At 34.7% G+C, this 13025-nt stretch overlaps 1 protein-coding gene across 19 annotated transcripts in view; it reads right to left on the reverse strand.

The window, feature by feature from the left end:
- The window catches only part of CEP152 (centrosomal protein 152), a 90483-nt gene that overhangs the window by 4623 nt on the left and 72835 nt on the right, over nucleotides 1–13025 (reverse strand). For 15 of the 19 annotated variants that reach the window (XM_079130224.1, XM_079130221.1, XM_079130230.1 and 12 more), the window contains 5 exons: nucleotides 10159–10294; nucleotides 5942–6109; nucleotides 2892–2988; nucleotides 2017–2120; nucleotides 91–247 (listed from right to left, as the gene is read on the reverse strand). In XM_079130224.1, coding sequence (XP_078986350.1) covers nucleotides 91–247; nucleotides 2017–2120; nucleotides 2892–2988; nucleotides 5942–6109; nucleotides 10159–10294 — 662 coding nt within the window. The remainder of the gene's footprint in view (nucleotides 1–90; nucleotides 248–2016; nucleotides 2121–2891; nucleotides 2989–5941; nucleotides 6110–10158; nucleotides 10295–13025) is intronic. The other 4 variants (XM_079130222.1, XM_079130223.1, XM_079130218.1 and 1 more) reach the window with 1 other exon arrangement.

Consider the following 13025-nt stretch of genomic DNA (forward strand, 5'->3'; position numbering starts at 1 on the left):
AAGAGCTAATTTTGTGGTTAAGGAAAATGTTTAGAAATAACAATATACTGTCCTGGTGCTCTTAGGATACATTGTTTGTACTGAACTTACCCTTCTTCTTTTCCATTATCCTGCAAAATCTGCTGGAGGCAAATTAAGTAATATTTGCGCATCTTCCGGGCAGTTTCTTGACGTTCCCGCAATACCTCTGCCTTTACCATTTCTGCTGCTCTTTCCTTACTCTCCTGAATGTAACGAAGCATGTCACCTACCAGGGAGGAAATACCCACAGGAGGCACGTTTTATTAGGACTTTTTCAGGAACACAAAGGGCAGACTTCAGACCACTTTTCTGGGAGATAAGGTGACTGGAGGTATGGTTTAAACATTATTCCAGACCTGCCCAGAATCCAGCAAAACACCACTCAATGATCCCCAAGGAAGCCACAGGGGTACTTGGATTGGTCAACTGAGCCCTGCTTAAAATCCTGACCCCTATTATGTCATAAAATAGTGTTGATGAGTCAAAAAAGTTATACTTTCTGTACTCATTAAAATGGGGTGTTTCAGATCATCATTTTAGTAGACTCAAGAGAATCTGTAGGTTTGTCTGGAATGAGAATAGCTACTTATGGTAAGAAAATACAGAGTATTCTGTCGTATTCTAAATACTTAGGCAAAAAAATAAAATAAATAGGAGGTGGAGAAGCTTAAGCATTTAAGAAAAAATAGAAAGAGTGAACAGAAAGAAATAAATATTCTGAAAAACAAAAGAAGAAAAGGAGACAGGGTGAGCTGCAAAGACTCATTCTTCTCTTGTGCTAAGAAAATCTGTTTCATTTACTTTCAGCAGCATTTATTGAGCATCTAACTAAATACATTACAATCTATGAAAGATTTATACAAAATGCTGCTGAGAGATGAAACATTTTCTGAAATTTGCATAAAATCATTAATCCACAGCTTTAAATTCTCTTTCCATCTTTAACTTTTTTAAAAACTAAATCCAGAACTACATCCTACATCTAGAATTTCATCTTCATTATATATCAATTTATACAAGAATTGCTCTATTAATATCAGTTAGCATCTGAAAATTAAATGTTCTATGTAAAAATGCCAAGCCTATTTTTCATTATTTGAAACAGGAAAAATTTAAATGAAGTACATGCCGATATCAAACCTCCAACCATCTTTATAACATGTAACTATGACATAATACACACATACAAATTATCTTATTAGGATGAAAAAATGCTTTAAATTTCACTTCCACTATAATACACCTTTGGTTAACACCAGTAACAAGTGAGATACGAATTCCCTTTATTGATATTGATTGAGCTTATCAGAACTCTATACATGATTCTGCTCTCTAACCATTATATTTGGAAATTGAGCCTTTTCCTCCTCTTTTTTGTTAAAAAAAAATAAATGCAGTTTTAGGAGGCAAATATACATTTTCCTGAATAAATACTGGCTATTACATTGAAATGTACATCCATTCTCTGCAATTTTGTAATTAGAAAGCAGGAAGTATTTTATACTCTGAAATTGTACCAGGGGAATGCTCTGCAGAGTGGCTGCCATCACCTGGTCCTGAGAAATTCTTGAGACCCAAGTTTACAGGTATTAGATATGATGAGAAATAACAGAACAGCTGCTAACTGGATTCATTTCCACACTCCCTAAAAGTTTATGGTAGGAAGCTATAATTGCTAATATGTAATAATTACTAAATATGTTGTTAAGGTATTAATTTTTTTGGTTTAATACTAAGGTCTAGATAACAACAACAACAAAAATGAGGATAATCAACAATATAAAAACAACTCTACTTCCATGTCATTTCCAAAACATATTTTGGCAAAATGATCCATTACTACATAATTTTGAAATGGTATCAATGATCTTTTCTAAGATTGAAGAAAAAGTTTGGAAAAAGTACTAATGTGCATAAATTCTGAATTTATATTTCACAGCAATAGAAAAGGTTCAAACCATCCTTAAAATCTTGGGAATCTCTTTAGGGACTTACGCTTAATCTTTTTTACAGCTTTAATATATTGCCCCCGAAGTTCCTCCAAGGCCTGCCTATTGCACGGCAGGCATGCATTTTCAATGGCCCCTTCCGACAGTGACCTAAAGACAATCCAAGATTGCAAAAGCAGAGATTATAATGAAAAAACTGACAAAAACTGACATGTATATGTTGAAAAATATACATCCATGTATTCAAATATTCTAATAAAACATAATCTAATAAAATAAACTGAGACGTATGAAGAATTTCACAAATGACCGGCTTGATGCTGCATGCCTGTAATCCCAGTGGCTTGGAAGGCTGAGGCCCTAAGCAACTCAGCAAGACCCTGTCTCTAAATAAAATACCAGGAAAAAAAAAAAAAAAAAAAAAAAAAAGGCTGGGGACGTGGCTTGGTGCCCCTGTGTTCAATCCCCAGTATAAAAAAAAAAAAAAAAAAAAAGGAATTTCATACAAAAAGATCTCCACTACACAGTTATTTAAAGCAAGAGGAAAATGGAGACAACTTATGTTCTGGTTGCTTAAATAAATAATGGTAAGTCCACATGATGAAAATGTATCAAAGCTATTAAAAAGCACATTGTAGGAACACATCTAGTAACTTAGGGGAATGCTTCTCTAATAAGAGTAAGTTAACAAAAGATTATAATCATTCTAACTTTTTAACAACTCATTGCACATAGCATGTGTGTATAAAGAAGCTAAAATGATATAAAATGGAGTTAATAGAGGGTATCTTTTGGGGTTAGGGTTTGGGAAATTATCTCCTTTTTTATACTTTTTGATAGGAACAAAACAATACCAGTGATATTCCTAAAAATTAAAGGATACTTAGAAATAAAATGGTCTTTAAAATAGTGAAAGTCTACCTTGGTGGTGTTCTACAAAGTGTTTGCAGTTCTTCCAATTTATTCTTCATGTCATTGTTCTCTTCTATCAATTCTTCAACAACTTTATTATTCTCTTCTGTAAAAGAAAAGTTTATATTAGGTTAGATTTTCCCAGTCTTCCTTTCCATGTTCCCAACAAAAAGGCTGTAGAGGAGAATGCATCATTTCCAGTTGCTCTCCTGGGTCATTCATTCTCATAAGCCTAGTCTGAATGTTCCTTGGTTACATTTTCTTCTAGCTTAACACCTATAGCACATCTTGTTTCGAGCTAAACGCCATCCTGGGGTATATAAAACACATGCATGTGTTTTGTTTTCCAGCTAGACGGAAGCTCTGTAGAAACCTAATAGGTATAACTAACTACATCTTTCCTTAAATCCAGTATACTGTCTGTCCTCCTATAATCATTGAACAAGCACCTCAATACAAAATATACAGAACATTAACCTTAAGTGTCATTCTTAGAAATAATGTAAGATTTTTAATTCCTTGAACTTTTAAAAAGAATATGAAGAAACTGACAGAGTCCATATGGTGTGAAAAGAAAAAAAGCATGAATTTCAGAGTCAGAAAGACAAAGTTTCCACACTCGCTCAGTTTATTACCTACTGAATTAATCTAGGCAAATTACTTAATCTGTCTAAGTTTTTTTCACATGTAAAATGAAGCCAGTGTTATCTACCTTACAGATTATAACAGAAATAAAACAACAAATGCACAATGCCTTATAGAAGGCCTGGCAATTCTGATGTTCAGTAAAATGTGAACATGGTACTTCATGTTTCCCACTATGCCAGCCCCTCAACACACCCCATGAGCTGGGGAATGCAATTATCCAATAACCCCTGGTGGCTGATGTAACATATACTTTTAAACCACTTTTCAACAAATGCTACCAAGAAAATGAAAAACAGAATAAAGAAACAAAAAAGAAGGAAGCCCAATGATAAACATATTATCACCTAATAGATTTATGTTGAGAAAAAATTCAAATAAAACTATTAAATGACTTAAAATTCTGGCGCTGACCTTTTTATCAGCCTACTGTTTTAAAGAAAGTAGCAATTTTCTTGGATCATTTCTAAGTCAAGGAACTGTGGAAGACAGCAGCTTTCAAAGTCACTGTGCAAAATAACTATGGCAATAATGTATAGTGCTAAATATCATTAGTAAATAATAATCATATTCAGTTGTCATTCTATGAGGTAAAAATATTTTTCTGACTTTTATCAAATTTTGCAATAGCTATATTTCATCTATACCTTACAGTTGTATTTATTTATTCTACTGGCCTCTTTTAAGGAGTGAAATTAACCAAAAGGCAAGTACAGTTGTTAAAGCTTTTTATCTCAAAATTCTTAATTAAGACCTTATAGTACTTTCTGGCCTTACAGTACTTATTATCTATCTCTAACAGACTTGGTAAGCAGTAGGTGGTGCTGGTGGCTTCATTACTCAGCAATATTTACCCAAATATGTGCAACATTGCTGCAAGTACTGTGCCAAGTGCTGAGACAGGACTTGATTCTTGTTGCCCAAAAGTCTACACCTCCAAGAGGAGTAGAGACAATAGATAATCACGAAGATAATGAATGTTATAAAAAGCCCAGGAGCTACAGGGAATATGTAGTAGGAGGACTAACCAGGTATGTGGTAGTCAGGAAAACTGCCCTGAAGAAGTGATGTATTAGGAGAAAAACGGGTAGGAGTTAGCCAGGCTGATATCAGGAAGTTTGGAGAGAGGAAGAAGACAAGAGGCCCAGAGACGAGACACACTAAAATCCAAACTATGACTGAGAATGAGAGGGTTGGGGAGAAGAGGCTGAGGGCTGGCAGGCACTAGATCATGAAGACCTTTTTAAACTATGTTAAATTAAGTGCTTGTATTTCATACTACAGGCCTGCCAACCCACTGAAGAACTCTCAACAAGACAGTGTCATGGCCTAATTCCACTTATTAAAGGTTGATACTGCTGCCCTACAGGAATGGATTGGTGCAAGACTGGAAGAAGACACACTCAGGAGGCAATTTCCATTGTCCAGGCGAGAGAGAAAATAAATGAGCCAATCTGCCTGGTCTTTTTGGACAACACAATTATCTGAGACCCTGGTATTTGTTTTTTTTATTCATTCAAACATTTATTGTCTAGAAGATGGTGTACATCGTGTCCACAAAGATGAGTAAGACAAGACACAGTCCTCACCCTCAGGTAACAGTTTGACTAGGTAACTGAATGATTATAGTAACCAAATGATTAATGTACAGAATGGTAATGAGACGATGGAGGAAGAGCCAAGTGCTACTGGGCCAACACAGGAGTGGCCAACTTAACACAGATGGGAAAATCAGGAGGGCTTTGCAGATGAGGCATCTTCTGAGTTGAACTTGAAAGCATGAGAGGGAGACCAAAAGGGAAATGGTAGGGTAAGTATAAGACAGGGACAACATCATATGTAAGACCTAGCAGAAAAAGAAAATACAATCAGTTCAGGAATCTGAAACATTTCGGATGCAGAGTTCAGAGCACAAGTTATAGGTGAATAAGAGGGAGCAGTGGTTTAAGCCCAACAGCTTCGCTTCTTAGAAGGGCAGTGGGAAATGGCCAAAGATATCCCTTTAGACAGACTGCCCTGAGAGCACTGTGATGCATGGGCTGGCTGGAGGCTAGAGCAGACCCCGGGCCTTTGTCTATGCCTTCTCCCCTCCTAGAACACTGCTCTCAGGGGCAAAGGCCTCCATTTTCTAAGGCTTAGTGAAGTCTTCCAGTGCCTAGAATACTGCTTGACACATACTAAGCTCTCAATATCCGTTCAATTAAGAAAGGAAGAAAGGAGTAGGAAGCTTTTAATCAAAGCTGAAATATTCCTCTTTCAAGTTTGCTGAAAATTTGGTTAGTAAAAATAAGATCCAAATTGGTTTACATTAATCCCCAGAGAAAACCAGTGCATCCATTAATAAAATTGTCACATCTGAACATTTCAACTCAAAGAGCTTTTATACTAGTGGCAGTGCAACTTTGGGTGCTAACCTCCGATTTTTTCCACTACAGCTTTGTGTTTCCTTTCTAAATGTTGAAAATGCCTACAGCATTTCTCCAGTTTTCTTTTCAGATCTTGACATTCATACTTTGCCTTTTCAAGTTCTTGGAGGCAGTGTCCACAGCAAAAATCTTTAATTTCAAGGGTCTTTTTCTTATCTGCAAAAATTAAATGACAGAAAACTTATGTAAGTTGACTAAGGACTACACACACACACACACAGCAAACCAGATGACATAACTCCTGGTGAAAGGCTATAGCATAACTGAAAGAACATGATGCTTCAGAAAGAGAAACTCGGTTTAGGTCCTGTTCTACTACTTACTAGCTGTGTGCCTCTGAGAGCATATTACTTAAATTTTCTAAGGCTTAGTTTTTTATTAAGTAAAATTGTAATACCATCTTACTTTAAAAATTTCTTTGAAACCTAAGGCCCAGATCATGGCCTTGAATACCACTCAACACTAAAAGGAACCAGGGACCTTTGAGAAATTGCTGACTCCAGTACTGGAAGAGGGTATATACTAAATGAAATTGAAATATCTTGCCATGAAGAAAGTAAGATGGTACAAAAATGTAGATATGACATAGGATATAGGAGCCAGTTTCAAAGTGCTCCACTAGCCGAATATGGGACAATTTGAGCACTAATTAAATATACTAATGAATTATAAAGCTTGGGAAAAAATAGGAATCTGTGAATCAGATCAATAGTCCTCTGAACAGATGAACGTGCAGGCTAATAAGTAGGTAGATAGATGGATCACAGCAAATGAAACAGGAGGATTTTTAATTATAGCAACATGGTAAAAATGCAGGAAAGCCTGGAGTTAGAAAATTATCATTTTGTAATCAGCTTGATAAAGAATGGATCTGGCAAGAAACACCAATGACTGCCAAAACTAAGAGAAAATTTTATGAGGCTATTTGCATGGTCTAAAACGTGTCTCCTCACAGATAGTTATTAGTTGCAAAGGGGGGGGAACCCCAATAAGTATATAATGAAGAAATCGAACAACCTTTAACCAAGTGATCAAAACAAACCTCACCAATAAGACAATAGACACGATGTGCCTACAAATGCAATGACACATCACCCATGTAGCGTTCCAGCCTAGAAAGCAGGATATGAATCTAATCATGAAGAAACACAAGACAAACCCAAAACAATAGAAGTTCTGATAAACAAAGGGCAAGAGAACAGAGGATACTTCTCTCAAGAAAGCTATAAAAGATACAAAGGCTAGGGGAATGTTCTGAACTAGAGGCTAAAACCCATGACTACTAAATATAATATCTGGCCTCAAACAGACTCCAATAGTGGAGGGGAAAATGTTATAAAAGACATTATCAGGTCAGTTCACAAAATTAGAGTACAAACAGCAGATTGATACCTTTTTCTAATGTTAAATTGTGTTATGTTATGCAAGACAATATTCTTATTCTTGGAAAATTGAGACAGGTAGTTAGGCATGAAAGGTCACAATGCATACATGTCACCCTCAAATGGTTCAGAAAAAAATAAAATTCACATATACATACACACTAAAGAGCACCAAAAGGGTAAAATATTATCAACACATCTCTCTAGTTAAAGGGTACATAAGTGTTCTATGTAACTGCTTTTATTTTTGCTACTTTTCTAAAAGTTTGAAATTATCTCCAAATTTTAGAAAATGATTAAAAATTACTCGGAGACACAAATGTATAAAAATTGTATAGGCATAAGCAAGTATATAATAAATAACAGGTATTGTCATAAGTAATATATATAAATCAGAAAATTACAATAATATGAAAATGATACAAAAGGTAGATTATGACCATAGATATAAAGTAATAAAGTAGAAACACAAATTAGCATATACTAAGAGACCAATATCTAAAATATTAATATAAAGTCACTAGTCCAACAAAATTATTGTTCACTCCCTCCTGACTTTTTAGTTTCATGAAATGGAACCAATTATGTTCATGAGCATCAAGAGATCAATGAAGCATCACAATGGTACCATACACTGATATATATACACACACATAGATAGGTATATAGAGATAGAGACAGAGATAGATAAACATCTTTTTCCTATGATTGTTGGTTTTGTTTTGTTTGTTCCAGCACTGGGAATTGAACACAGGGACACTCAATCACTGAGTTACATCCCAACACTTTAAAATTTTTTTTTTAAATTTTGAAACAGGGTCTTCCTATGTTGCAAAGGTTGGCCTCAAACTTGCCATCCTCCGCCTACACTCCTTAATAGCTGGAATTACAAGCATGTGCTACCATGCCCAGCTCTGATTTTAAATTTTTCATTTAAAATACTGTTGTAAAATCAGAAACCAAGCAAATGCCCATTAACAAAAGAAAACACAATTAGAAAATATTCAGGTAACAGAAATGAATGAACTACAGCTATACGCAGACAAATCGGCAGCATGATATTAAATGGGAACAGAGTAAGTTACAAAAAAATCTCTTTATAATGTTTAGACATAAAATGAAGCAACAATTTTTTGAGAGCATATATATTTGAATGAAACATAAAGTAGGAGAATAATTTTTAAAAACTGGAATATTTGTTACCTCAGTTTGGAGGAAGCTGTGGGTATGGAACTGTAGGTTAACAGCATTGGTGATATTCTACACTGAGTTCCTGGTTGTTAGGTTTCATGACTTACCTCTGCATTACATGTATTCTTTGCATTATTAAGTATTTCACAATTAATGTTTAAATTACTTATAAAATAATAGGCTATTAAAAGACTATAATAAAACCATGAGTAGTAGCACTCTCTGATGCTAGGATTGTCAAGGACTATGTTCTCCTCCCTCCTTTCCTTCCTTCCTTCCTTCCTTTTTCTGTGCTGGGAATCAAACCCAGGGTCTTGCATATAAACTAGGCAAACACCTGCCACTGAGTTATATCCTCAACCCTGGATTTAATTCTTCCTACATAAATATATTAATGTGTTTGTTTTTAAGGGAAAAAGACTAAAGAAGGAAAAAGAAATCATTTTATAGTATGATTTATCTTCAGTCAAATCTAATTTTTTATGACTAATTTCTTTCACAGAACTTCCCAAAGCTAAATATCATTTAAGTTTTGTTTCTACCCATTTCACAGATTAAAATATAACCTTCAGGCTATTCCAAATATGATATAACATAAAAAGTATGAAGCAAAATTCAAATTCAGGTAGCATTACCCTCAACCTAACTGGCAATAAGAACCCAGAAGCACAGGAAAAGGGTCTATGAACAAGGGGGAAAGTAACTGTCAACTGACCTCTTAGGACAGGTAGAGATTAATCTGCAATTAGGGTAACATATGTCTACTGAGTTACAAAGGTGGAAACTAAGGTAAATAACTTTTTATGTGCAATTTGCCCTGGAAATTGCTGGTTCTTTCTAAGGTTACAATGGAAACAGCAAACAAAAAGAATGGCAGCTGTGTGTGGAGGGCAGGAGCAGGCTGCAAGGGATCAATATGCTAAAAAAGATGCAAGTTCATTAAGGATTTCCAATTCCTAGCTCAAAAATTTCAGTAAAGAGGCAATATAAACCCAACATTCCTTAGTTAGCTCTGAATATAAGGGGCTGTGGTACAGTATAATCTTTTTCATAATGACAAGTCAAAGCCACTAAATTTAGGCTAAATTATTAATTCATCAAATGTTCAAGGAATACAAACTCTGCATCCTTCACTTCATCATGTGTTGGAAAGGAAGAGATTAAAAATACTGTCCCTGCCCTAAAAAAAGCATACAAATAAGTTAGAAAATATCTCATATACTTCAGAAAGATTTCCATTAACAAATGGTTGATATAAACTCCAGTAACTTGAATGAAAAAGTCTCCATTAGTTGGCAATTCTCTTATATGAAACCCTTAATTTCTCAATAGTCAGGGAATAAAAATGTGACTGCTCTATTAAAACTCTCATTATTCTCCTTGTAATTACAACAGAATCACATGAATGGAGTAAAATACATAAAAAGGCAGAAGAAGAAGGTCTAATTCAACTCTGTCCTCTAAATACAAAATAAAATCTAAGGAGAAGATAGACATTAAGTCAGAGTAATTTTATACATTTGTTCGCTCAGAAAACTGTTCACATCTTTGATTTCCTGTTATCCTCAAGGTGCCCCTCTGGAATAGTGATTACAGATATTATAGAGACTGATGGAAACAAAATCTAATTACCAGCTTCTGCTTCTTGCAAGGCCAAAGGCTGTGCTTGGTATCCGGAACTTGGTGCAGGAAGGCCACCTAGGACTCCAGGATCTCCTCTCCCACTACCCCCGCTGGCAGGATTCATAGAGATCTTGGCCATATTTCTCTGAAATAAATTATCTTCATAGTTAATACCCCCCACGAAAATGTCTATACAAATTTCTATCTAAAATATTAATATTAAAAAAAAACATTGCCTGAAAACAATTGTGCTCGAACTATCACTAATGTTTTTCTCAGAGTGTTGCATGAATCTTGTCACAGACTAGCTAGTCTGTAGCAGAGTGACGAGATTCATGTAACACTGTGAGAAACAACCATCCAACAGAGGGTCTGATGGGCCTGCTATGACAGAGATAGGAGGTAAAGTTTACACATTTATTTATATATGAATTTGAGAGACTTTGAATAGTTTATGTAATCAAACTACAGGACAAACAATATGAAATCAGAATTATTCTTGAAAATCTAGAACATTTTCATTGCAGCAGGGGTCAAATTCATTAGTAACTATAATACCAACCTCTGAATTGAAAAAAACAATAAATGTAATTTTAAACTTACAAAGTACTTACATGCTTCTAAGTACTTTAACATATACTGTCATTAGATAAGAAATGCCAATCAAATTCCAAGTTAAAGACAGAAATTGAGTTTTAACTAAGTTAAACATCTTGCACAAGACCATTTCTTCACTAATGTTTACTACATTTTGTGCTTCAGTTCCTATGACAGGTAATACAGCTGATTAAACTCACTGATTTTTAAAGGTAGTATTTTCAGATTTGGGGCAATTATAAAATCCCAAAGGAACAGAACACATAGTGTTTTAAAGCAATCTTATTTAAATACTTAAAACACATATTCTCTGCTTGATTCTAGAAGCCTGAATTTTGATTCTGAGAAACCCACTCACTGAGCGTCAGGAAGCCCATCTATGGTGTCCCAAAGCAGCAGCAGTTGGGAATTACAGAGAAAAGGCTCACTACACACAATCAAAGGCTGAGACTGAGGCCCATCAGAGAAATAAAAACTATCCAAAGGCTATCATATCTCTGGCTTCCACTCAAAATTGGAAAAGAAAAGCCAAGATGACAAAAAAAGGTAGGAAAGCAAAAACCTTTTTGTCTTAATTTTAACTTGACTTTGGAAGAAAAAATAGAATATACATTCTTAAGTTTGCTAGAAAATTTTATCCTGATTGATATTTTTCTTTTATCCATTAAGAACTGTTACATTAATATATTTTGATAAGGCATTCATTTTCTTAAAATCTATATTTTCCAATCACTCTATCCTCTCCATTCCAGGAAATTTTTTTTTTTTTCAGGAAACTTTTAATCAATTTAGCTGTTTTAGTGAGGACTTTCTTTATATACACAATTTTTCCACTTTTACTTTCCATGAATAATTCTAAGTACTACAGATTTAATAAATTATAGTTATTTATATTTATGGCACCTATATTGCAAATTTATAATCATGGATTTACCTCAACATCCTGAGCTAAGCTAGCTTGAAAATGACAGAAGGTCAAATATTATTTCTATGACAAATGCCAGATTAGGCACTTCAAAGTCAGCTTCTCAGGAATGGAATCTGACCCACCCAACAAAAGCTAAATTCTTAGCCAGATTATGTGATTCTCTCTCCACAGAACTGTGAGCCACATTAAGTCATACAGATAATCTTAAACTGTGTGTACAACTGTAAGCCCTGTAAAAACACCTCAGGTCTCAGGTTGATTGTGTGTGTGTATGTGTTTGTATTCCGCACAATTTTGAAAATTGAGAATATTCTCACTAAAGCAGGGGTCAAATTCATTACAACTACAATGTCAACAAAATATATAAATGGCAGAAGAAAGGTGGTACAGTTTCTTCGTTTTCAAAGCAGAGATTGTCTTTTCGGGAGAACAAATTTGAAAACATTAACATGATGTTCTCATCACTTCTCATCCTAAAACCTGCTATGGATAATGTTATTTTAATTTCTTTTTTCTCCAAAGATTCTCAATAAAGGATTAAGCAGTGCTCACAGGAAACAATCTTATCTAGTTGTTTTTATATTGAAGGCAACTACTCAAGATTGAAGTCTATGTGAAATCAAGGAAAAAGCATCATTTGGGGTGAACTGGAATGATGTGAACCGATCTTTTAGGTCCCTCTGTTTCTAAAAATTCTGTACTTTTTCACATGCTGGATATAGAAAGGCCCAGCTGTGTCATGCATATCTTGTACCCAAATCTAAGGAACCAGGCCAGGGACTGATTTGTTTTCTTTCCCCCGATTGAACAACTATGGTATATGTTTGCCCAAACAATAAACTGATAATCACCAAATGACTGGAACTCAGTTTCTTTTCCTAGCTTATAACTCTTTCCTGTAGGTATTAAAATAAAATTCTCAATTGTGGCCTTGAAAAATCTTTAATAATGATATCCTAATGGACCTTAATTCATATGTCTCAACTTTTGTCTCCAACAACCTGATAATACTGACATGTTTTCCACATGCTGACACTGGCTGGTTACAATACTTAGAACATCATTCTGGATCTTTCATGCCTACCTCATTTTTTAAAAAATTATAAGGTAGCAAGACTTCAGTTTTTATTAGATCTTTCACACAAACTTAAAGTGACTCAGAGAATACTTCTACAACTAAAAGAATACAATTAATCCATTCTACATGCACATATGGGTTGCACCAGTGAAACTGAACTTTAGGGATTTGGGTGTGTGAGACATACACCTCTTATTGTTTGTTTGTGTTTCAATACTTTTTGTACTTGGTTGGTATTTTTTGCCTAAATAAGACAAATTTATTGAGGGCAAG

This window comes from Sciurus vulgaris (genome assembly GCF_902686455.1).
Source record: "Sciurus vulgaris genome assembly, chromosome: 2".
Taxonomy (NCBI): Eukaryota; Metazoa; Chordata; class Mammalia; order Rodentia; family Sciuridae; genus Sciurus; species Sciurus vulgaris.